This window comes from Lynx rufus, unplaced genomic scaffold (assembly GCF_022079265.1).
Source record: "Lynx rufus isolate CCGP_SWC_20201006 ecotype Redwood Valley unplaced genomic scaffold, mLynRuf1.p SCAF_19, whole genome shotgun sequence".
Lineage (NCBI taxonomy): Eukaryota > Metazoa > Chordata > Mammalia > Carnivora > Felidae > Lynx > Lynx rufus.
This window is the reverse complement of record NW_025814833.1, coordinates 5,805,569-5,832,456: the sequence shown is the minus strand read 5'-3', so window position 1 is coordinate 5,832,456 and position 26,888 is coordinate 5,805,569. Positions and strand designations below refer to the sequence as shown.

Sequence of the window (26,888 nt, the reverse complement as noted above, 5' to 3'; positions counted from 1 at the left end):
TCAAGATTGTGGGATAGAGAAGGGATATTAGGAATAAAATCGATGAAATTCAAATAAAGACTAGAACAGTAGTATTAGTATTGTACCAAATGTTCATTTCCTTTGTACTATGGTTATATAAGCTATTAACATTAGGGAAGCTGAGTGAAGGGTATACAGGGAATTATTATACTACTTTTACAACTTTCCTGGAAGTCTAAATTCATTTCAAGATAAACATTAAAAAATGCAAATAAAACAAAACAAAGAAACCCCAAATACTTAACTATCCTTTGCCCTACTCAGAGTCCCATATCATTCCTCTACTCAAAACTCTCTGTTTCCCATCATTTGTCAAATGAAGCCCAGATTCCTCACATGACATACAAGGCTCTTCATAATCTGGCCCCTAGCCACGTATCTAAGCTTGTCTTCTGTCACCCCCTGCACGCCAGCGAAACCACATGACTGGATGCACCTTGGTCTCTTATCTTTGTGCTTTCACGAGTGCTGTTCACAGTCCCTGGAATGCCCTCACCTCCCCACTTTGCATCATCCAATTTTTACCATCTGCCCTGGAAAACCTTTTATAACTTCTTTCGTGTGGGCGAGGTGCCCCCTCTGTGCATCCCTGTGTATATGTCTGCTAGAAGACTTATATTGTTGGTCATTGTTTATTTCCTCAATTGGACTATTAAGTCCTGAAGGGTATGAATTATGCTGAACCTCAGCAGAGAGGTAACCCATTCAACTCAGTGGTATTCTGGTAAAAGGATAAGGACTCCCTTTACCAGAGAGCAGATGAGGGCAGTCACACCCCAAGGGATTGGTTCACATGGAATCTATTACACTGAGGGCAGGGTGCTGCAGTAGAGAAACTATTCCTGGTATAGGCCAACCTGGGCTAAAGGAGCAGAAGTGTGATGTGACAAGGCACTGAGAAGTTAGAGGCAACAGCTGAAATTCTTTCATAGAAACAAGGGGACACTTACTATGGTATGAAGCAACACTGTTGGAGTGTTATAGCCAATGTAAGGGTGGGGAGGGCACACTGGTGGGGCAAGCAAGGTTTGCTTCATGATAAGAATATTGGAGTTGGGGTGTTGGGAGGTGTTTAGGGATAAGAAATGAGCTCAAGAGATAGGGCTTGGATTTTACCCTCTGCGTTATGAGAAGTCGTGAAAGGGTTTTAAGCAAGAAAGTGACATGGCCAGATTCGTGTTTTAAGAATGTTTGGCAGAAGGCCAGGCTGGTCCAGTTTGAGTGTGGGTTGTTGAGGACATTGGAGGCTAACTATTTTCTCCTACTTCCAGAGAGTTCTCTCAGTCTCCTTGATCTAGATCTTTGCTCACTAATGGTTTTTGGGTCTTGAACAGGGAGTTTTGGAACTCCTACTTGAAGTCTGAGGCATTTGGAAGCAAGACTGCCTGGGGTCAAATTCAAATTCTGTTACTTACTAGCCTTGTGACTTTGAGCAATTTACTTTCTTTCTGTCCCTCATTTTCTCCTTCTGTAAAATAAAAATAAGGATTCCTACCTCATCTGTTTGTAGTCAGAATCTAATGAAAGAATGCATTCAGTGTGGTTAGTCCATAGTCTGATACGTAGTAAATTTTCCACTGAAAGTGAAGTTTAAGGACAAGCAGTCAGGAGGATCCAGATGAGGTCTTGAACTATTGACTGGAGTTCTTAATCCTCTTTCCCTAGGGGCCAGGCAGGGCTCACAGGATGGATCTGGGCTGGGCCTGGGCCTTCAGGGAGGGCTAAGTGGGTCTACTGTGGAGACTGAAAAGTTTAGATGATTTGGTGGTCAGTGAAGGGAGCCAGATCATTGGAGGTGTGTAGTGTTAGAATTAATGTCAGATAGGCCACATCTAAAACCTAGTAGAAGCAGGATAAAGCTGTATCTAAATGATACTAATAGCCCAACTGATTATTTTCTTGTCCCCTCATCAATTGAATGACACATCCTTTGCTCAGATACAATTTATATTCAAGCCACCTAAGGAGAAAGCAAAGGAGATGGCTTTCTGTGATTTTTCCTGATTAACCCCTTTCTTGGCTAAAACTCTATGATCTTTGCCAAATCCTAGTGCTTTTTCTACGATTTCTAAGACTTTTTGTTCTTGTTTCTGGACAGAAATCATAGACAGACTTAAGAAGCCTCCTCCTGTGTACAGACCAGTGGTTCCTCCTGAGTATGCCCCTGCAGAATGTCTCCAGCTAATGAAGCAGTGCTGGGCTGAAGCTGCAGAACAGCGACCAACTTTTGATGAAATATTTAATCAGGTAAGTACTCTCTGAATCTTAGCATTGCCCAGAAGTCATCCCAAAGCTGGCCTACCCAAAACTAAGTATTTGGGTTCTCATCATATTGTGAAAGGAATCTCTTGCAAGAGAGAAAATCACTCCTCTTGGGGAAGTAGCATGGGGTGGCTAGTTGGAGGCTTTTGATCCTGGAGCATTCCTAGCACATCCTCCAAGAGAGCAATGGTTGGTTTTAATGTTCTTTGGTATATGAACCTCTGTTCCAGACCATCCACAATCTGACCTAACCAACCTTTCAGAAATAAAATTGAACCACTGGGCATTTGCAAGGCAATGGCATTGAGACTGTTAAAAGATGGGTATCATGGAAGAGATGTGGACCTTCATAGAGCTATGTTTGCTTTGGAGATCCCAGAGAACTCTGCTGAGTATACCATTTAAGTGATGCCAGATGGTTTTGGAGGGTCAGGAAAGATAAATGGTGTTTGAAAGTGTGCTCATGATGGAAGAAAGTGCAAATGGGGAGTAATAAAGCCTTTTTAGGTTCCTAGGGAACTCCTTGAGGCAATAGAGTGCATGGAAAATGATAACTTCTCTCCTTAAGATATTGAATTTCTAAAGAGTTTGATTCTTTCCCTATAGTTGGGGATGAAAAAGGGGAAATGAGGTAAGGACAGAGAGAGCCCTGCTAAGGGAGCTAAAGTGCAGTTCCTATGTAGGAACATGCTGCTTAGAGCTTTGTTGAAACTACAGGATACCGAAACTGAGGGTGCTTTCTGTGAGTGCTGTGTCAGCTCTGGTGGAGAAGCTTTTGAGCCTGGCTGGAGTACAGCACTGAGATGCTTTGTGAGTGGCAGGTATCTGAGGCAGAAAAAAGAAAGAGTTGGATGGAAAGCCTGAGGGACCCTGCATATGAAGTCATCCATGTCCCCAGCTAACAATGCCTCCATTAGCCTGGCTGGGTTTCTTGAGGACACTCAAACATGTGTTCAATAGTATGGAAAAGGCAAAGGACCATGAAGGTCACATTTCTGAAAACTTACCATGAGGCAGGAGAAAAGCATTTGCTCTTGTGTTGATGCTACAGATGTTATTTCAGAAGGCAGCAGAGAAGCTGGTGATAGACAGAAGGAGTGCACATCATACGGCCTTCAAACAAGACATTGGTGGGACTGCCTTTACTGAAATGCTTCGGTACTGAAAGACAAGGATAGCCTGCCAACTTCCTGCAGCTAATAAAACTTAAATGGAAAGAGGAAGAGAGGGAGGCTCCCTGGGTTAGGCAATGGGGGGGGGGGCTTAAACAATTGAACTGGCTACTGAGATTACCTGTAGGACTTTGGTAGACATGCAGATGTGGACCAGGCTCAGAAAGGGACTCCTAGTATCAGCCTTGGGACACTGAGTGCTAAGGGGAGCATGTGTGGCCCAGCTGCATAAAAAGGGTTCATTGGGATAGGTTCCTAGACGTCTGCTCAGCAAAACTACCACCAGTCTTTTATTGTAAACACAGCCTTGTGCATGCTGACCACATCAGCAAGGAGGGGCTACACTCTTGTGATTCCAGTGCTATGCCGCTCTCCCTGTCTCTGTAGATGGGCAGAGTCTCAGGAGGGCACATGAAAAAGCTGCGGCATGTACCCACCTCTAAAGGATCAGGGCATAGAATGGCTCAAGACCAGTTGAATTTCTACATGACCCTGACTGACATGAAGGGCAGGTGGTAGGGCACATCATTATTCCTGGACCCCATGGTAAGAAATAGGGGTAGATTTTACCATGTAGCTCTTGGGTCATATTTAAGAGGTCAAGGAACCTCCCTCTGTCCAAGAACTGATAACACAGTGGCATTAGAAGTAAGGATGATTTCATAGGCTGATTATCTAGAAGGGTAAAACTGTGCTTCCTTCTCTCTTTCCTCTTATCCCACTCACAAATGGCCAGGGCTCAAGACCAGATCCTATTGTCTTTGAAGTGGCTACTATTCATGTGACAGCATCTGGGAACTGAAGAATCCTTCCCAGAACACCTTTGCTCAGATTTCAAAGAACCAGAAGGGTAGGGGAAGAAGTGCTCAGGGGAAAAGAGTCTTGTGAATGGGCCAGGTAACAATGAAGTTGAGTGGTGACTTTTCCTACTTATACCTAGGTTTACTTCTCATGCCCTGGCATTTTGGAGGAAGGGATTTTTGATAAGGTGTCCTAGCCATCATCTCTGAGTTTGTGGGTTAAGAATTCCCTGGCTCCTTTTTCTGTTTTACCTCCAGTTTAAAACTTTCAATAAAGGGAAGAAGACCAATATCATTGATTCCATGCTTCGGATGTTGGAACAATATTCTAGCAACTTGGAAGATTTGATCCGGGAACGGACTGAAGAGCTGGAAATTGAAAAACAGAAAACGGAAAAGCTTCTAACACAGATGCTACCACCGTATGTGTGAACACCTAAGGAGTGTGAATCCTTGTAACAGTGTGTTCTATTAAAAATAGAAAAAAAATTACCCATCAACTAACTGCTCCCTCCCCCTGTCCCGTACCCTCTTTACTCCCAGTAGGTTTGAGTCACACCTTCAAATCAAAGATGAATTGGAAACCAAGGGAGAAGAGCACACTTCCTAATTTCCCACTACCTGTGGATCATGCTGGTCATTTAAGTTTTTGGTGCTTCAGTTTTTCTATGTGTCACTTCATGACTTTGCCTGGAAGTTGACCAATTAAAAGGAGGCAGATCTTTGAGCTCCTAGAAGAAAGTAGCAGAGTTGTTTTTCTAGGTTTTTTCTTCCTTAGTTCAAAGCCTTATCTGTTGATACAGTTTCCAAAATTTCCAAGGCACCTTATCATGTCATAAGGTAATCTTCTAGGAGACAATAGGGGAAACTAGTCTCATGCAAAGCAGCCACCTAGGAACATTCCCTGAGTGAAGGGACAGCTGAGGAAGAAGGATAGCTTGCTGAAAAAACTCCACAAAAACACAGACAAAGGCTGTCTGTTCAGTGCTGTATTCCAGCATCTGGAACAGTGCCTGGCACATCATAAACACTCAATATATATTTATAGAATAAATTAAATAATTAATGTTTTCATCCAGATGACATCTACTTACTCATCATTTACTTGGCAGTGATTTTTGGAGAAACCGTGCTCTAGCAGATGTGTGTGTGACATGCAGGGAGGCCTATATTCTCTGAGGAATAGTTGTGTCTGCTTTTCAGGTCAGTTGCTGAATCCCTCAAAAAGGGCTGCACGGTTGAACCTGAGGGCTTTGACTTGGTCACCTTGTACTTCAGTGACATTGTGGGCTTCACCACCATTTCTGCCATGAGTGAGCCCATTGAGGTGGTGGATCTTCTCAATGACCTGTACACACTCTTTGATGCCATCATTGGCAGTCATGATGTCTACAAGGTAAGTTACTTAGCAGAGACATATATATTCTAGAGAGAAAATTTTTGTATGAGGCTTATTGGTATGCATTCCAAAACTAAAAGGTAGGATTTTACTGAATGTGGTTAGTTAGGAAGTAAAATTTAAATAGTATACCACTTCCATTGGTACCTTATTAGAAATGAAGGCCGGATAGAATGCATACAATTTCACACTTTACAGAGTAACAGTATGAACCCAGCAAGAGATTGCTAGTTAGATTTCCTTTGAGCTGTTTTCTAGAACTGAGACTAAAAAGAGCAAAAAAGGCTTATTGTGTTTCAGTGTCTAAGTAACCACACTGTAGGTACTATCATGCTAGGTACTGAAGGGGAAGGGGAAGAAGCATTGATGTTTTGCCCCTAGTTGATGACTGCTACAGAGTTCCTCTTGGTAAAGCTTGTGTAGATCTAATACATGCTGCTAAAATTTGGTTTCCTCCCTTAGGTAATGTTTTTATACAGGAGGGAACTCTGGCATTACATATGTCAAAGAACTATTAGACCTGAGGCTCTTTGGGATTGCTACTGGGTAACCAAGAGCCTATTTAGTAGTCTGAGGTCTAGGGAAGTCATTAATTGTGAGGTTGCAAACACCTGCCCCCACCTTCCCCCCTCCCCCCCGCCCCTCCAGCTGTCAATTTCCACTCTTCCTATCAAGGTTGCAGAAGATGAGCAGAGAACAGATGACTACATTCACTCATTTCTGGTGCCATGCTTCCTTACCCTTGATTTTATGTGTTGTCTTTATTGAGGCAGAAAATGACTAAAAATCTTACAGCTGTGCAATGCCATTTCCATGTTGTCTGCAACATGGATACTTGTCTTATTGATGGAGAAATATGCCCCAGGCATCCCAAACTTCAGACAGCTCCTCTGTCCCAGGAACCAAGGTAGAGCTGTGGAATGAGTACCTCCATTCATTGGATCCTTCACATTAGTCTGAAATGTTCCAACTCTCAAATCACACACAGGGCAGTGTGTTTATCTCAGATTAGGCAGGGCCCTTTCAGGTCAGGTACGGAGCCTGAGGGGTAGGCCAAGCTACCTAAATAGGGCTCAGATATAGACATCATACCTGTCAATCAGCAGGAGTACAAACTAATCAAGAAGCACACATGGAAACCATAGTGCAGGAAAAATCCATGGAATCAGACTACCTGTCTTAACTTGTTCAGCTCAAGCAGCTTGAAGAGAAAAACAAATCACCAAAAGCTAATTCAGTTGAAACTAAAATCAAAGATAATTCAGCATGGGCAGTAACACAGCCACTGGTTTAATCAATGAAGCTGATACTGTTCAGACAATTGTTGGAAGTCTTAGGGCTGAGGCCATAAGATCTTTTGGTACTTTATGGCTGCAGAAGGGAGTTAGTAGGCTGTTCCCAGGAAAAAACAGGGCTATACAAATACAAAAATGAAATCTAACTTTTCACTGCTGTTTATTAAAAGCAACAGTGTGAAGGAAATAAAAGTTAAACCAGAAGTGACTCACCAAACCTGTTTGTGTTTTCATTTTCTTTACCTATAAAATTGGAATCACCTCCCCTGGCACTTGATAATCTGAAATGAAAGTAAGAAGGTTACTTCAGAATTATGAAGTTGGTGCTTTGTTTACAGTTTCATTTGTCCTGCCACCACCCAATCTCAACCAGACCTCCTTCTATACATCCTCTGCTTTTTTTGTGTCCTTATGCTGGCATACGCCACCCACAATTCCCCACAGCAGTCACACCAAGACTAGGCAGTGCCCATGCTCCCTGCCTTCTAATATCTTCATCCATACTGGTGGGGACCCCTGGGTGACTGAATCATTTGGGGGAAGAGTCAACCACTATTCTTTGATAATGGCCAGCCAGTGAGTCTCTCCCTCCCCTGTAACATTTGCATCATAACCATTGCTTTCCTCTGTGCAGGCAGGCATACATATTTGAGGGCAGGGATCCTCTTCTCAAATTGCACCAGGTAAGGGAGGCCCTGGATGGAAGCATGGTGAGGTACAAAGTCCCATGGATTCAAAGCATTATTGTTATTGGCTATATAGAAAGGCATGATGAGGGGCCTATTGCTGATTACTAAACTTTCTCTGGAGCTGAGTCATAGCCACCATCCCATGGTTTATGTCAAGACATATCAGTTTGGTGATGATGATGATGATGATGGCTGCTGCTGCTGATAGCTTGCCCTTATCATCTACCAGACAGGTTTTAAGTGCTTTGGCATATATTATTTAGTTCTTAGAAAACTCTATAAGGTAGGTACTGCCATTATCCTATTTTACAAATAAGGATACTAAAGCACAGAGAAGTTAAGTGGCTTCCCAAAGCCATGCAGTCTGTAAATGGTGTATCTGGGATTCTAACCAAGGTGGTATGACATCAGAATTTCATGGTCTTAACTATTGCACTCTGTGAGTGCAGTTGTCTAGAAGAACATGGATTTTAACTTGATCCAAACTTATCCTAGCAGAGTCTGACTGGCACATTTCATGGAAATCCTTTCAGCTTACTTATCTTTTGGATTTACTTGAAAAGCTTCAATTTACTAGTCACCTAAGAGTGAGGACAGTTCTGTTGGGAAGATGAGGAATATAGATTGCCTTTCTTTACAAGTATCCAGCTCTAACTGCCCCCTGCAAAGCAGTTGAGGGCACGTACTGCTCCTCCTTAGATAGGTAGCACCAGGAGAGGAGGAGGTAGCTGGTGGAAAAAGACCCAGTTCTCAGACCCAAGGCAAAGCAGAAGGGACAATCTCTTCTACCTCCTTCCTCTCCCTTTCTCTATATTTGCCTTAAGGCTGCCCCAGCTCATTTACCTGAAATCATCTAGAGAAATGCTTTGGTAGAAGAGTGCCATATGCACATTCAGCTAGGGGCTCTTCCATGGAAACCCATGGGAGGTCCCAGAAATCTTCCCTTCCCCTTTCTCCAGGAATTACTTGGAGACTGATAGTTCTCTAGGAATGGCAGGAATCTGCAAAGTAGCTGCACCTATTTTAGAATCTCTGGGTGTGGGACCTATACATCAGTACTTTTTTTCCATAAAGCTCCTTAAATGATTCTAATGTGCAGCCAGACCTTGAACCACTGAGAGCCTTGCTCTGTCTTCCTCCCTTTACAAGAAGTAGGCCTCCATCATATTCCTTAAGCTCTGTGAAACATAGACACATCCACATGTGTGCACACACACATGCATACAACACACACATTATTTGCCTGCTAATTCTATTTCCCATAATTCCCAGGTAGAGACCATTGGAGATGCTTACATGGTGGCCTCAGGCCTCCCAAAGAGGAATGGCAGTAGGCATGCAGCTGAGATTGCAAACATGTCCCTAGATATCCTGAGCTCCGTCGGTACCTTCAAGATGCGACACATGCCAGAGGTCCCAGTCCGGATTCGAATAGGCCTGCATTCAGGTAACAGCCAGCTAAAGTAAGAAAAGACATTCCCATGTGCTTCAAGAGAAGGGTAGAAAGGTGGGGGAGGGTATTGCTTCCTTGATTACTGGCAGCTGGTTTACCCATGTATCTAGCGCTGCATAGTTTCTTTATGCCTACCCAAGTTTTACTCTCTCGCCAGCACCTGCACTACCCCAGTGGGCAGCAGTCCTTGTCCTAGGTCCCAAACCCTTTCAGTCTACCTTTCTTGTTAGAGCCAACATTTCCTATGTACCACAAGGGAATATTAGAAAAAGGGTAGTACACCCCTGATTACTTTATACCTAACACTTCCCTCAACTCATTTTTATGACATACTCCTCACTCTCTGAATGCCTTTTCTCCTTGTGATTTAGTGGTTCTTTTAGGAATTCCTGCTCTCTAATTGTGGCTGCTCCCCCATTTTCTGCAGTGTTCTGAGTTGTGGTCTCCTTGCTCTCTGAACATCTTGATTTCGGTTTTGCAACCCACTCCAACCTGGCTTTCATTTCCTACCATTGTCTGATAATCTCTTCCGTCTCTTTCTGTTCCTTAAATGTTGATATTCCTCAAGGTTCGGTCTTTCATCCACTGTTTTTCTCTCCTCACGTACTCTTCTCTCATTCACGTCTATGACTTAACTACCACTTGTACACTGATGGCTTCTGGCCCCACACCTTCAGCACAAGTGTTCCCTCTTAAGCTTCAGTTTTGTCTTTCAAGCTTGCTGCTGAAATCTCCTCCTGAATGTCCCATGGAAATCCTTTCCAAGGACATTAGACTCAAATCCAAAACAGAATTGCTTACTTCCTACATAAGCTTCCTCCTCTTCTGATATTTATTCTCTATTTCAGTTGGTGGTACTATCACTCACCTAGTTATTCCAGTTAGCCTTGGGAGTGATCCTCCTTGACTCCTCCCTCACCCTGACTTTCACCATTCAACCATTTACCAAGTCTTGGGCAGTTTACCTTTTATTTGTGTGTGTGTGTGTGTGTGTGTGTATTAAAAAAATTTTATTTAATTTATTTTAAAATTTACATCCAAGTTAGTTAGCATATAGTGCAACAATGGTTTCAGGAGTAGATTCCTTAATGTCTCTTACCCATCCCCCCTCCCACAACCCCTCCAGTAACCCTCTGTTCTCCATATTTAAGAGTCTCTTATGCTTTGTCCCCCTCCCTGTTTTTATATTATTTTTGTTTCCCTTCCCTTATGTTCATCTGTTTTGTCTCTTAACGTCCTCATATGAGTGAAGTCATATGATATTTGTCTTTCTCTAGCTGATTAAGGTTAGCATGATACCGTCTAGTTCCATCCATATAATTGCAAATGGCAAGATTTCATCCTTTTTGATTGCCGAGTAATACTCCATTGTATATATATGCCACATCTTCTTTATCCATTCATCCACTGATGGACATTTGGGCTCTTTCCATACTTTGGTTATTGTAGTTAGTGCTGCTATAAACATTGGGGTGCATGTGCCCCTTTGAAACAGCATACCTGTATCCCTTGGATAAATACCTAGTAGTCCAATTTACCTTTTAAATATTTTGGGGCGCCTGGGTGGCGCAGTCGGTTAAGCGTCCGACTTCAGCCAGGTCACGATCTCGCGGTCCGGGAGTTCGAGCCCCGCGTCGGGCTCTGGGCTGATGGCTCAGAGCCTGGAGCCTGTTTCCGATTCTGTGTCTCCCTCTCTCTCTGCCCCTCCCCCGTTCATGCTCTGTCTCTCTCTGTCCCAAAAATAAATAAACGTTGAAAAAAAAAATTTTAAAAAAATAAATATTTCTTGAATCTGTCTTGTCTCTACTCAACTCTCACTGCTCAAGTCTAGGCCACAAGCATCTCTTATCTGGGTCACTGCAGTAACATTTCCTTGCTTGTACTCTTGCTTCTTTCTATCCATCCTTCTCGTAGTCATCAGCATAATCTGTGTTGACTTGTCTCACCTTCCATTAGACTATTCATTTCTTTAAAAAATTTTTTACATTAATCTCTACACCCAATATGGGGCCTGAACTCATGACCCTGAGATCACATGCTCTACTGATGGAGCCAACCAGGTGCCCCTACGCTATAAGCTTTTTGATGGCAGGAACCATATCTTACTCATGTTTGCATCCTGAATGCTTAGCACACAGCAAGTGTTCAGTATTTTTCTTTTAAAGAAAAGCGCTCATCTCTCATCTGTGCTTCAGTTTCATATCTCCAACCCTCCTTAGCACATCTCTTCTTAGATGATTCACCATTATTTTGAATTCAACATATCTAAAGCTTTAAGTCATCTTTTTTTATTTTTTTTTTAATTTTTTTTACTGTTTTATTCATTTTTGAGAGAGAGACAGAGTGCAAGTGGGGGAAGGGCAGAGGGAGAGAGAGACACAGAATCCGAAGCAGGCTCCAGGCTCCGAACTGACAGCACAGAGCCTGACATGGAGCTTGAACTCATGAACCACGAGATCATGACCTGAGCCAAAGTTGATGCTTAACCGACTGAGCCACCCAGGCGCCCCTCAAGTCGTCTTTTTCCACAAACCATAAGCCCATGCCAATTTCCTCATGGTTGTCAGACAGCCAGCAAGTCTGTTGGTTCTCCTTTCATAACGTCTCTCTTTTATCTCCCCTTTCTGCCTCCCCATCATCTCCTCTTTTCCAGTACTCATAACCTTTTGCTTGCATTACAGCAATAGCCGCCTAACAGGTTTTCGTGATTTTTCCCCTTTCAGTGCATTCTGTACACTGATCTGAGAAGAAAAAAGAAAAATCATTTTCATCACGTAATACTCTGCTCAAAATTTTCTAGTGGTTCAAGTTCCTCCATCTTGAACAACCCAATATTCAATCTTGTCTCCAGTTTTTCCCTACCCCCTGAACTAGGCAGATTGTTTTCTCAAAGAACTTCCCAAAATTCCATGCTCAATCCAAACCACAGACCAGTGATTCATGTCCCTTTTTTCCTATTCAAATCCTACCTACCCATCAAGAGCCAAATAAAATCCTACCTTCTCCATTAGACCCTTCGTGACTGAACCATGTCCCCCAAAGCATCCCCCCTCCCATTTTCTAAACTATTATAGTATTTTTGCCTGTACCATTTATCTTACCTCAACCATACATTGTTTTGGGTTGTTGCTTAATTCCTTCCTGTTCAGTAGCTTTTTCTCTTTTTTTTTTTTTTAATTTTTTTTTCAATGTTTATTTATTTTTGGGACAGAGAGAGACAGAGCATGAACGGGGGAGGGGCAGGGAGAGAGGGAGACACAGAATCGGAAACAGGCTCCAGGCTCCGAGCCATCAGCCCAGAGCCTGACGCGGGGCTCGAACTCACGGACCGCGAGATCGTGACCTGGCTGAAGTCGGACGCTTAACCGACTGCGCCACCCAGGCGCCCCTAGCTTTTTCTCTTCAATTAGATATAAACTCCTAAAGAACAGAGACCATGTGTTACGTTTATTTTTTTATTCCCCTTGGTGCCTAGCTCAGTGCTCAGTGAATGTATATGAATGGGTGAGAAATGAATTAAAATGAAAGATGTAAGTTTTGTAGTTCTTACTGATTTTTATTCTTATAAATTAAAGAAAGAACTCTTTGAAGCAAAAACAATTACTTTATTTAATTAAGGAAATAGCAAAAAGGTAATGCTGAATAATTTTATTTTATTTTTAAAGTTTATTTATTTATTTATTTTGAGGGAGAGAAAGAGAGAGAGAGAGAGAAAGAGAATCCCAAGCAGACTCTGTGCTGTCAGCGCTGAGCCCAACACAGGGCTTGATCTCACAAACCATGAGATCATGACATGAGCCAAAACCAACAGTTGGTCACCCAACAACTCAGGCACCCAGGCACCCCTATACTGAACAATTTTAAATAGAAACAGAGCATAGGCCAGAAAAGTAAGTGTGGAGAACTTTTTAGATACTCCTGAATTAGGACTTCAGTATGGGCTGGGCTTTTTTTCACGTAATGTTCACTATCTGAACACCTAATATGGGCATATTGAAAGGTAAAAATAAAAACATTCTAAGGACAAATAGAAAATATTCTTGGATTATCTATATATACTGCTTGTCTATGCCCCTAATACAAATGACTGAAAGTCAATTCTACTTCTTTTTAGATTTTCCAATTGTCTTAACAATAATTCTCTTGGGAAATAAGCCCCATGAGATCCCTCCTTCTAATCCTAAGACATATGAAAGGGTTACATTTTTTAATTGTAACAAACATGCTTGGATCCCAAGTCCCTGCCCAGACCTTTCTGGCTTGGGTTTTATGCTTTTTTGTCCCTGTTGACAGATACAAGCACCTTGGGTGTAACTGTTATTTGGAACAAGAGCGTAAATCAGAAAGGTAGTCATGTTTGCATCATTATAAATGTGCTTTCTTGTAGGGCAAAGGGTTTAGTACTCATTATAGCACTTCCTTCAGATTCCCAGAGCTATTTGGCAGCAACTTTGTTCTTTTATGCAGCAGCATTCCTTCCCTTGGCGGTGTTCCTCTATTAACACTGGATGTATACCTGTTGACTGTAACCCCAACCGACTGCTACTCTACAGGGCCCGTTGTTGCAGGAGTGGTGGGTCTCACCATGCCCAGATACTGCCTGTTTGGAGACACTGTGAACACAGCTTCTCGGATGGAATCAACAGGGTTACGTGAGTACCTAAGTGATGGGATCGGATTGGAAAAGTGATTATTCTTTGAGAGGAGGAAGGAGAGCAGGGTACTTGGGATTTTAATTTTTTTTTTTAAATAAAACATAATTTGAGAAGATTAAGGAGATTCTATACACATATTTCCTGGTCTCTAATCGCAAGCCAGTAGGGGGTGATGTTGGATTAAACATGTACCTTTCTTGTTCTAGAAATGAAGCTGTAGCTAAGTGACACTGAAATAGTCAATTTTCTCAAAGCAACTAAAAGTGTCCTTTGGGTAAAGAAAAAAATTGGCCAGCTGGGTGGGTTTGGGGAAGTCATGTTGAAAAGAGAAATAAGTAAGGGACTGGGATTTTTAGTTTTTCAACTAGTTGGTGGAGACATACCCAGAGTAAGCTGCCTCCTACAGTGCCATTGTTTGCTGCTCTAGTCCTCTTTCTGAACTAGTCAGGATCCCAGGAGTTCTGATTTTATCAAATAGCGCCCCCCCCCCTTGAATTGAGCTAGCAATAATCCCTCAACCTAAGGAGCGTGGAAATCTGAAATAATTAATTCCAATTTGCCTATATATGAAACCTTTAGTTTCTATTAAAACAGGCATGGTATCAAAGATACCATTTCTTCCCCCCTTCTTTGGGAATAAAACTGTACAAACCATTATGCCATCTGTCTGTTGCTGATGACTCTTTATTGGTTATTTACTGCCACTACTAAGGCAATGTCAGAATCACAATGTGCTTTTAACTTTATCATGGTTGAGCAAAGCAATTTGTTTATGCTAATATAGGAAAAGTGTAGAAAACAATAATAGGTTCTATATACAGTTTATATGGATTATATGTTTTAAAAACACTCAAGCTCTTAGCAACCCTGGCTCTGGCTGCTACTGGGCAAGACAAGCTCTTCCCAAACTCCAGCAGTATACACAAACTAGTCCCTGATGATATGGTGGCCTATATCACAGTGGGTGGTGCCCTGTCTGACCCCACTCCTCATCACTCATGTTCAGAAACAGGTTTGCACAATGGGTCCAGTCTTAGTCAATCTAGCCTGTGCGGCCATGATTAAGGAGGCAGCACGGAACTTAGAAGCTGTTGTCAGAATAAATTTTCTGGCATCTGGGAAAGTCTTCGAACTCCACAGACATGGCAGAAGCCATGGAAGTAGTCATCCAGGAAACGCTGCATGCATATGACTTTGTTCTTGAAGTGCAACCCAAGATGAAGTGAAATTGATCATGGAACCTCAATGCAGATTTGGCACGGTATTCTGGACTGATGTAAGCTTCTAGAAGACTGAAGTCATATTCTGGTCTGCACCAGGGAGACTCCACTCATTACACATTGGAAATACAGAGCTGAGAGAAGAAATTGAATTTTCAGATTTAAGCAGCACCTTGTCCAGTGATCAGCTAGAAAGAAGAAAATGGAGTGAATCATGCACAGCAGGTGTTTATTAAGCACTGACTGTGCAGGGAAGACATTGTGAGGGATACAAAGAAACATACACATGTAGTCACAGCATTAAAGGAGCTGTGAAATATGGCAGTAAGCTCCACACCTGATTGAAGATTTATAAAGAGGTAGCTTCATGTTGGATATGAGATCAGGACATGTCATAGGTCTATTGAAAAATTAATTTCATCAACGTTTCCTTTATGCCCAGTTGAATTAACTGGTTCTGGAATGGAAGTAACTAGTGACCCAGTCATGGCGTGATTCTCCTTGCCACACAACTGGATGCTTGTTGGAATGAGCTATCTCTCTCTTTTGACCTGGGTATTCCCCACTAGTAGGATTATGACTGACGACCAGATGCTAGTTGAATGGCACACATAGTGCTGGCTAGGGACACCCAGATGAACATGTGGCTTTTAGGGACCCTTTTTGAGCAGAGGTTTTGGGTAACCATGAGTTAGTGAGGAAGACACAAACAATACTGAACTGTCAAAAGAAGGAAAATTATTTTAAGTACATAAAGCAGAAATTTCTTGCAGTTCTTTCTAGCCATGCCTTCCGACTTTGATTGCTCTCAGCTTCTAAATGAATTATTTTCTCAAGTGTGTTTGTGAATGTCTTGAACTTTTATTTAAGACCCAACTTGAATAAGGTTTTACTTCATAGGATAATAGTTTTCAGGAAAGTCAAGGATTCTACCTCAGTTTATAAATGATTGTTCATCACCAAAGAATTATACTTGGTTTCTACATAAAATTTTTAGTTGTAATTCTCCATGTAGAACACTCTTATCCCAGGTTGGACTCATTAATTGGAAAATAATACATTTGTGTGTATACACAGCTAGATGTATCCATCCAAAGGAAAGCTATAAATGCACAATTGCCACAGAATGTTGACAGAGGTCTTGGGACATTTTTCAGTGATGTTTTATTTTAAGTGCAGCAATACTGAAAGATAGTTGTATAGATGTGTATGAAGAAAGACACCTTTTTGTCTCTTAAGTAGGATATGTAGACCTTGGGAGCTCTGCTTTAGCAGCAGCCTGTGAAAGAAGCTGCTGAAGCCGAACTTCCCTCTGAGGAGGTCACATTTCAGCTGGGAGCACAGTACTGGTAGCTGGTTTCTCAATCACAACCCTCGAGTTAAATTAACACCTTTCTATTGCACGACCTTTCATCTCAGATAGTGTCCAGGAGGCTGATAGGTGCTACACCTAACACCTTATTTGGGTCTGTTGAGGAAGGCCATCACTCCTTGTTCCTCCTCCTGTGAAACCCTAACTGAAGCTCTCTCTCAGGCACTTTTCTTAGGGTCTCATTCATTTAGAAGCAGGGGTATTTATTACATTAATATTTTTCTCATTGATTTTACCTGAAAGGATCCAGAGTCATTTCTGTCTTTCTTTTTACAGCTTATCGCATTCATGTCAGTCACAGCACCGTGACAATTCTTCAAGCTCTAAGTGAGGGCTATGAAGTGGAGCTTCGAGGAAGGACAGAGCTCAGGGTATAATGTCCTTTTGTTTTTTTAAAATCAAACCACTTGGACACACCTGCTTCTGGAGAGGTCATGGTCTGCTGAAAGAGTTTACCTGGATGTCTGAGATTTAGAGCTATAATTTGGGTAGAATATCCAGCCCTATTTTCAGTTCCCAAGAGATTGTTCCTTTTTTCCTCGGTTTTCTTCTCTTTAAGTATGGCTACAATAATGGGGATTAAGACTCCTGAATTTTTCAGACTATGAGCTGTATCTTTCTCTCTTAAAGAATTGCCCTGAATTTGGTTTTTCAATGATCTGCACTATTATTTACATTTTCTAACTTCCATTTTGTTTATTCTTTGGCAGTTCTAGACATTGTTCAATAAGCTAAAGTTATTAGTGAGTTTGGGCTTTCTATTTGCCTTCTCAGTGGCCACCCTTTTTAATTTTTCATTCACACCATTAACCTTCCATTTACAGAGAGGCTTTGTGTCTTTCCCCAAGGACCAGGAGGAATAAAGTCAGTTCCTATGAAAGACAAACATTTTGTAGCACATTTTCTCTCTGTTAGGACTATCAATTGATCTGGGATTCAGGATTAGAATAATTTCCCCCCTCCTTCCTCTCTTTCTTCCATCCGCCTTCCCTCCCATTTTCCTTCCCTCCCTCCCTCCATTTTCTTTCTTTCTTTCTTTCTTTCTTTCTTTCTTTCTTTCTTCCTTTCTTTCTTTCCCATCCCATCTCCACTGGATTCTTTTCATCTTCCTCTGGATAACCCCAGAGCCCCTGGCTGCCCCATTTATAAGAGACTCTATATATCTGATCATCTAACTTCTTCATTTTGAGCTGAAGAATCAAGGCCCAGAGAGGTAAAGTAATTTGATCAGGGTCACACAGTCATTTGATGGCAGAATCAGGCCAAAACCCAGGAAGCCTGAATTCCCACTCAGTACCCTTTCTATGATACCATTGCACAGGAAAATTATTTTCTCAATGATTATATTTGGGCAAAGCCACACCTGGGTACTGAGTGATGCACAATTTGTTTCTGTCATTGGTATGCCTTCCTCAAATGGCAGCGATTTACATGTGAAAGGATTTCAGAAGTTAAAGGTTGGAAGGCTTGATTCTAGTTGATCAATTCCTTTTCTGGCTAGTTCTAGTTTGTCTCCTCCAATAGATCCTAATATCTTCTAGCAGGTCATTTATGAGGGGACAGAGGTTCCTTTCCCACTCCTGCAGAGAACTCAGTGAGAGGATAGGAGTGGCAATATTACTTGAACAGTGAATCAAATCACCCAAGGCTTTTGTGATCCCTCTATATATTGTCATTTCTCAGTAGAGGAGGACAAAGGCAGCTTTATCTCCTGTGGCACTTTCCTCTATGTATTGCTGGGAACAGATTCCCTCATTTAAAAGCTGAAGAGCTGAAGAGGTAACACTTTTGCAACTGAAAAGAAAAAATATACCCCCACCTTTATGGTTTTTATTGTACCCCAAATTCCAGTCAGAAATAATTGCATCACTGGGTGTTTTGAGTACAAAAGCAAGACTACATCAAAAGGGCCCTTTCTAGCTTCACATTTTCCCTTAGCCCAGGGAATTTGGGAATGTACTACAGCAAGTTGGAGGAAGAGGCAGGGAGAGACTTCCCCTAAAGCCATGTCAGGTCTTGCTTATTAAGGTGGTAGAGGCTTCCTGATTGAAAGGGAGATACTAAGAGAGAAGAGAGAGGGCCCCAGGGGAAAGGAAGGAACAATGAGAAGAAAGAAAAGAATAGGAAGACCCAAAGAAGGAAGGGAGAAAATGGGAGCTCCTTTCTGCCTCTGTACCCCGGTCCCCCACCAGAGGCAGGTATTGGACATTACATAGTAGGGACTGGGGGACAGGAGATTCCTTGTCCCTTGGGGGCATGCAATATATCCCCAATAAGACCATATCACCAGCACACTTCACAAATTCTGAGCCAATATTTCCATCCCTCATTCAGTCTGTGTTGCTGGAAAGCAAGGAATGCTTTAGTACATGGGTCAGAAGGACCACACTTGATAGACCACCAGGTGTGATGGCAAAGATGATGGCTGAAAGCATCCTCTCCTTCCAGCTGGTTGAAGTTTGAAATTCTTCCATCAGAGCCTCTTCTCTTGGGCTCAAGGATTGGATCAACAACACTCTTTTTCCATTCCATCTCCTTCATTGGAGTGATGACACTTTAAGTTGTTTCCCTTAGTAGAATCAAAGGTGTAGATTGGATTGGGTGAGAGAAGAAAACATAGTATAGTTGAGCAATTCAGTGGGTGGGGGTTACAAAGAAAGCTGTCAGAATGAGGAAACTGAGGTAGATTGGGGGAGGACTCATTTAGAGGTGACAAGCTCAGCCTCTCTGGGGAGTTGTCTTACTGCCCACTCCAACTCCCTCTAGTCCTGTACTGGCAAGTGCTTAACTGGCCAATTCTGCTTTTTCAATATTTCTCTCCTAATGGCCTGGTGATATGTCATCTTATTACCTCTTTTCTTACATGATTCCTGTTTCAGTTACCATTTTTCTGACAAGTTGGAAGCTTCTTGCTGAGACCTTGTATATATCTAGACTTATCAGATGTGTTTACTAGGGCTTCTTAAGTAGATTTACATTCTAAAAAGACTTTCCCAAATGGTTGTTCTCAGCCAGTTTGTCCTTGCTGGAGGTGGACACCTGTGACCTTGTCTCTGAATTCTGGGGCTAAATAGTATTTGATTCGCAGACCCCTAAGCAGTAGTCTTGTTTTACTTGTGATTTCTTTTTTTCCCCCCAACCTCTTTCACCCCTACCCTCAACCCCTTACACACACATACACAAGTATACACATGTGTAAGCACATGCACACATATACGCACACACACACACACACACACACACCAGCCATCAAGCTAAGAAGTAATGAGATTGTATTGACATAGTTACAAAGGTCAGAAGGTCTGGGCTGTAATTCTTGTCCCATCAATGACTCAATGTGTGACATTGGACTTTATCTTCTCTGTGCTTTCATTTCTTCACATAGAGTCCTCTTTTTTGTGTGTGATTATCAGGAAGCTCATTAATCACAAGGTTTAAAATTCCTAACGGTTGCTTTTTGGCCTCTAGACCTGTCCCTTGACTCCAGTGTGTTGGAAGAGCTCTATGGTATAGAAGGAAGAGCACTTAAAATTTGGAGTCTAAGACGTTAACTAGACTTACTGCAATGATCATTTTATAATATTGAATCATATTGTGCACCTGAAACTAATATGTTATGTGTCATTTATACCTCAATAAAAAATAGCTAAGTAATAGTAAAAAGAAAATAAATAAAACTTGGAGTCTAGTAAAATTGGTTTCAAGTTCTACCTATGTTTACTTATTGACAAGTCATTCAATTTCCACAAAACTTAGTGTCCTTATTTGCAGAATGAGGTTAATAATAAACCCACCTTCCAGAGTTTTTGTGAGAATTAAAAAAAACACAGGAGATGCCACAGTGTCTTAAAGGTGTCAGGCCAAAAATAAGATGCTATTATTTAGGAGAGAGGGTCTCTGTGACTGCCTAGGGATTGATACCAAGTCAAAGGGTTTTCTTTAGGTTTTGGTTGTTGCATACTTGTCCCCTGTCCCCCACCTTTCTCTCTCTTCAGCAGAATTTTGGAAGTAGGGTGGGTAAACAGAGCTAGGATTCTAAGAATTTTCCTGGATGGGCTCCAAAACCTCAGAGAGCCCCTGGGGCTCCACTGCATACTCTTTCATTTGGAAGCTTGCCTGAGTCCATAACACTCCCATTCTCTTTTGCAAGCATTAGTTTTGGCATCCCAGTGTGTCGCAGGACTCACCCAAATATCTGGATGATCCTGGCATCTACAAAGCTCCCTTGGGGATTGGCATGCTGTCCTGCTAGCCTCTAGATCTCAAGAAAAACAGCCAAATATGCCTGGGGGTTGGGATCCTCAAGTTTGAGCTTTAAAAGCATGCTTTAGCTCAAAGAGGTCAAATGACACCTTGAGTATTCCAAGTGCTCAAGGGTTGAGTTTTTTTAGTTAATTGAACAGTCTATTTACTGAGCAACTATTCTGTATGAGACACTGTACTAGGTACTGTGAGGAAGACAGCTTAGGAGGCAGAAGAGTTGGGCTTGTATTTAGAGCCCACAGCATGACCTGACAGTGTTTTTAACTACACTGTGAGCTCCTGAAGGACAGACCCATCTCTGTATTTCTAGACCTGGTACAGTAAGGATGGAATAAATGTAAGAATGAGTGATATGAGTATATTTTAAAGTTGTTCACTTCTTCTGAAAACAGAGTGGCTCCAAACAGCCCAACTGTTTGAGGTTTAGGGTGAGTTGGTTGCCAACTTGGACTGTTGTGGTATTCTCTTCCTACTTTCCTATACTGACCTTGTTCAGAGCCTTGAACCAAATATCTCCAAAATGCTTTGAGATTCTCTCATTAAACATGCTTATTATTATTATGGTTGTTGTCATTATTGTTAAGGAATGAATATATGTGATGTAAAATAGAGAACAATGGATTTGATATTTAAAGGGGGGAAAACTTAATTGGAGTTTCTAAGTTAAACAATTTAGAACTGTGCCAAATGAGATCAGCCAAGAGTGAGACCATATTTCAGATTAATGAGTTGGAAAAACATCCCATTACTTTTCTCAGTCTTAGTAAACACATTTTTTTTCTTATGGATTGGAGGCAATGAGAAAACAGACAAAAGAGAATTGAAAGGAGGAGAGTGAAACACAGAGAGGAGGGTTTATTGGAAAGAGGAGAGGGCAAAGCAGAGGCAGAAAATTTGGCTCCTCTGAGGTCATCACATAGGCTCTCGGGTGATCAGCTGGAGTTTACACTCTCTTTCTCTTCTCAGACCCATGGTTCTTGACAACCAAGGAATTGGGCTGTAGATGGAAGCCTCCCTGGGGTCTCTCTCTACCTGTAAGAATGCCTTCGCAAGAAGAAAAGAACACTACAGAAATGTAGACTTCTCATAGCAGCCAGGATGCCCTGGCCTTTAAAGTTGAACATCCTGCTTTCCATTTCTATTCCATTTTTGGGGTTTTGTGAGAGCCTTTGGATGGCGAGTACTTTGGGGAGGTAGACTCTGAATGTACGTACTCTAGATATGAAAGACAACAGGATGCCTAATGCCAAAACATAATGGCAGAAATGAGAAACAAAATCGTGAATTCAGCATTCAGAAGTTTGGTTACTATGAAGCCAAAGAGCCACACATCCCAAAGATGGAGCTATGTGGCAGTGGTTAGACAAAACATCTGGATGATAGCTTGTAGTGGTGTTCACTTTTCACCTGCATGCTCTGTCAGCTTATGGAGCATGCCTGAGCCTCAGGTATAAATAGCAAGGAAGCTGTGTAGGAAGGAAGACTCCAGGGAGTGGTGACAGGGGAAAGCAGAGGCAATTTCTGAGCCAAACTAAGTGCTTCTACCCCATTGACCATAAGGACATCTTTAGGAAAATCAGTTATAGTGTGTTTAAGATTTTGTGTATTTTCTATAATAAGGGCAAAGGCACAGAAGAGACCTTCTGGCTGGTTGGAAAAAAAGGCTTCACAAAACCTCTTCCTGTGCCCCCACCAGTGGGCAAAGATGGGTAAGTAGAGTTTTGGCTTAATTAGAGTCTTCCCATGCTGGCTCTGCTTCACTCTCTTCACTATTTTTGTGTCTCTCCTGCCCCACAGGCAAGTAGGCCATGGCCTGCAACCAGTGGAGATTGCAGCCTTCCAAAGAAGAAAAGCAGAAAGGCAGCTGGTGAGAAACAAGCCATAAGGTAATGGCCAGCAGGAAAACAGAGCATGGGAGCTTGCCAAATTTTCAACACTGGGGCTCCCTTTGGCATGGGTGCCAGTCTCAGCCTACACTCGGTTGGCAGAGTGTGATGGAGTTGGTGAATTTCCAAGCTCCACTGAGTTGAGCAAAAACCTAGTCTGGAGGCCTGTTGCAGAGCAAGCTGCATCTGAGGGAGGTCAGCTGCCCTGTTCCTGAGAGAGACCTTTGCCTCCCGCACTGATAACACATTTGAATGTCAAACAAGCCTGGCCTCGTTATCCAGTTAATCAGGCAGGTGCACCTGTCTGTTTCATTGTTGAGTACCTGGACCACATGATGAGCCACTTCAGGTCTTTGTAGATTCACATCTATCTAAGCAACACAGCAATATTATGATGATCTTATTTCCCCAGGATCCATTGGCGAGACCATCTTTAAGGGGATGTTATGTCATTTCCTCTGGTGGCATGCTTGAGTGCTTCTGAGGTTGGCATTGCCAACCAAAATAAGACTGGTTACACCTTGACTGCCTGGCTTGAATTCAGGACCATTTCCCCCATCCCTCCTCCCCTACTAGAACGGTATGATTCCAGTAGCAACAACAGACTAATTATCAATAATTCTCCCCATCTATTTATCTTTGAGGAATCTGTTGCCTTCTGGGGCTCCTATCAGCATCCCTTCTCTATCGTTCTTTCTTATTTTCTCTTTTATGGAGACTTTGACCCTAGTACTCATTTCTCCCTCCACATATTTTTGGAAATCACAAGCTTCTAAAGTAAACATTAGGGCATCTCCACACATTCCTGCTCCCTTGTTTCTTAGCATGTTTCAGAATAATCACAATTGTAGCAGCAACTACCAAATGCATCCACATACCTCCTATTTTCCCATTAGCCTCTATTGACTTTGTCAGATCTCTATAACTCTTTCTCTCCCAAGGAAACCCAGTGCATCTTCATTTCTGCAACTATCACAGGTACCCTCTATAAGTCATAATGCTCCAGAAAGGCTTCTGTACTGAGTATGTGGCTCCCCTGAAGCTCCCTGTAACACCCCTTGCAATCCTGCAAAATGGAGGATCCTGCAATCCTGCAATCCTGGAGCTTGGCTCTGTTTTTTCCTATTGGTAAATACAAGTAGATAGGCAGCTGGGACACACATTCACCTAATTTCCAGGAACGTTCTTTCCTGTAGGGAAGGAAACACACAAATACACATAGGCACACAGTCTCTTTCTCTATCTTTCTCTCACAGCAGGCGAGTTTTTGGAAGCTTTTGAAGGGTTTCCCCTTTGGTAGGGTGGCATAGGCATTGCAAGTACTGTGTAAGAACCTATCCATTCCTAAGAATGTGTTGGAATTTGCAGAAGACACTGCAGCTGACTCACCATCACTGGCTGTGTGCTTTCTAATGCTTCCCCAGCACTGCAGATGGATGTGACTTAGGCAATTTATACACACTCATCTGGACCCCCTTGACAGAGGGCAAGCTTCTGTGGACTGTGAGTATATGGAACAGATTGAAGCCAATTGGCCCCAAAGTGGATTTGACCTCTGGTCTTAGCCTCATTAGCACTTATACTTTAATCAACATGTTAATTGACCACAGTGGCCTTGGCAGGCTTTGCAAATCACAAAAATCCTCAAGAAGAGTACCCTTGACAAATATCAGAAGGCTTGCCCTAATTCCAAGAGCTCTCAGACATCTCACATCTCTCATTAAATGTCCTATGTTGATGTCATCCAGTAACATCACCTATTCCACAATGTTGCTAATGTTCTATGAATTTTTAGGCTGACTCATAATGAGACAGATCCAACTTGCAAAAGACCCACAACACCAATGACTATCTCTCATATGCTGTTGCTGTCATGGGAGCTGTTGGAAAATTTGAAACCTTTAGAGAGCCCTCTGGGGTCATACAGGAAGGAAAAAGAGATGCTGTGACAGGGACACATCTTTGGTGAACTGACTGCAGTGGCTGCCTCTCAGGCAAGGCCCTGATGTCTACCCAGTATCTCCTTCCTCATGTCCCCAAATATCCACCACTTTCCAAACCTTCCTAAAGGTTATCACTTCATCTGGTTACTTTCCCTAAAATTTCACCAACTGGGCTTCATTTGGGGTTAATGAGCCTTTCAATCATAGATGTACCTTTTGGAGGGCAAGGGAGGACTAATCACTCATATCAGAGTGGAAGTGAACTGAGCTGGATGTTCAGGAGAACTTGGAACTTTCATTTTGGTTGGGACCAGGAGAAATGAGGAAGTTTGGCAGTTATGAAGAAAAGAAGGAAGGTCATAGTGGAGGTTTTGGGACAAGAGCAATGGATCCCTGGGAGATGGAAGAAGAGTGAAAACAAGTATGAGAGCGGAAAAGTCAGTTTAGATTACCCCACTTTTAAACCTTTGCTCTGGGTTTTCTTTGGACCCAAATAATAGGAAGAAAGCATGCTTTTCCTTCTGCTCTCAGGACCTAGGACCTCTGCCAGAGCTCTAATGTAACTGCTCCATGTGGGTTAAATCAGCCTTTGTAGACTGGCCCAGAAACTTGACCACCACATATATAACACAGTTTCTATGGAGCAAGGCATTCCAAGTTCCAAATCATTGACTTATAAATGTTCAGGACACATCTCATCAGTAAGTTGAAGATTACTTATACATTGACATGCCCCCTTTTTTTGTTAAATTTGTAAAAAAAAAAAAACCCTTATAAATAGCAACATCTAGTTAGGCAAACCTGACAAATATAATAATGTTTATTTTTTCAGTGATCCAGGAAAGTTTAGCAATTTGTAAGCTCTTCTTGTAGAGTGGCGTTGTGTGGCTTAGAATCATTCATATTGAAATCTTGGGGCGCCTGGGTGGCGCAGTCGGTTAAGCATCCGACTTCAGCCAGGTCACGATCTCGCGGTCCGTGAGTTCGAGCCCCGCGTCAGGCTCTGGGCTGATGGCTCGGAGCCTGGAGCCTGTTTCCGATTCTGTGTCTCCCTCTCTCTCTGCCCCTCCCCCGTTCATGCTCTGTCTCTCTCTGTCCCAAAAATAAATAAAAAACGTTGAAAAAAAAATTAAAAAAAAAAAAAGAAATCCTGTGAAAGGCCTAGGATGGAGAAGGTATACTTACTGTTTTCTCTTTCTCCCACCCAGAAGTGAAGGGCTGCAAGATTGGAATCTTCTCTTGGTGAGGCAATGGGAGAGCTCACTCCAGTTCAACAAATTGTTCTTCCTGGACAAGAAATTAGTGAATGACTATATCTCTGAGGATGACCAGTCTACAGGGTTATTTAAGCCTAATTCCAGTGTGAGGGGGGCTCCTGGGAAGTAAATTTAATAAGTTTTGTTCATTACACAGCTATCACCAAAAAGGCCACTTGAATGTAAACTGCAATGGATGTGAACCTTAAGGAAGGGGAGAGAACCACCTACCTCCAAGTTTAGTCATTCCAAAATAACAGGCCCAACTTGGACAAAGATAAGAAGGTCTCTATTTTCACAGAAAAAAAGTAGGAGGCACTTTGTTTTCTTTTTCATTTCATTTGAATCTCTAGAAAGTATTTAATGAGCATAATTTATAACTCGGATATTATGAGATTAGTGCCAGGAAAAAAAATCTTCCAGCAAACATACATCTGAATCCACAGTCTACTGTGACCTCAGTTGACTGGAATGCCTAGGGAATAGGGGTGAGGAGAAGAGTCTGGTTAATTGTGTTGTTTGAATAATTCAGGGCTAAGAAGAAGTTCTTTTGTTTTCTTATTGCTTATTATTCAAACTCTTTCCACAATTGTCATGGTCTCTTTTCCTGTCTAAGTAAGGGGAGTTTAAGGAACATAATTGAATTGTCCTTGCTAGATAGGTGAGCATCTTACTGGGCCTCAGGGTTATATTCTGAACGTGAATGGAAGAGATGTAGGAGATATTGTCAGGATGAAAGATATAGAAGTAGTGGATTGAATTGAGCAATTCCGTTTGTTTTGTTCTTTTTCTCCCTTCCCCTGTCCACCCTGCCTTTCAAGCCCCTACCCTGGCCCCTAAAATAAATCCCTTTGAACATTTGTTTTTACTTTGTGCTTTTAGTTTTCCAAATTCTACTTTCAAGGGGTTATTGGCAATGGTTTGCCACAATCACATGGACCAAAGCAATAAGACTTAAGTCACAGTCATGTTTAAAATAGTTAAGCAAACTTTTCCTCCCTTTTATTGTAAAAAATAATCTATTAAAACAGATGAACTCAAACATATCAGCCAGTAAAGCAGTTAATTCTTTTAGAACAAGCCTTTTTTAAAGAAATGCCTGAGGTATAATTTGATACCTTTCTCACTCATATTTAATTTTTTCCATTATCAACTCACCCTGAATCTAGGCTTAAAGTCAAAAGTTCTTCCCAGCAGTTTCC

The 26,888-nt window shown here is 42.0% G+C and overlaps 1 protein-coding gene across 1 annotated transcript in view; it reads left to right on the top strand.

The window, feature by feature from the left end:
• Window positions 1-22,486, top strand: part of GUCY2F (guanylate cyclase 2F, retinal) — a 90,107-nt gene extending 67,621 nt beyond the window's left edge. The window contains exons 11-18 of the mRNA XM_047082130.1: window positions 2,120-2,268; window positions 4,514-4,677; window positions 5,459-5,651; window positions 8,911-9,085; window positions 13,645-13,743; window positions 16,615-16,709; window positions 22,222-22,310; window positions 22,399-22,486. Of these exons, the coding sequence (XP_046938086.1) occupies window positions 2,120-2,268; window positions 4,514-4,677; window positions 5,459-5,651; window positions 8,911-9,085; window positions 13,645-13,743; window positions 16,615-16,709; window positions 22,222-22,310; window positions 22,399-22,486 (1,052 nt within the window). The remainder of the gene's footprint in view (window positions 1-2,119; window positions 2,269-4,513; window positions 4,678-5,458; window positions 5,652-8,910; window positions 9,086-13,644; window positions 13,744-16,614; window positions 16,710-22,221; window positions 22,311-22,398) is intronic.
• The last annotated feature ends 4,402 nt before the right edge of the window (window positions 22,487-26,888 follow it).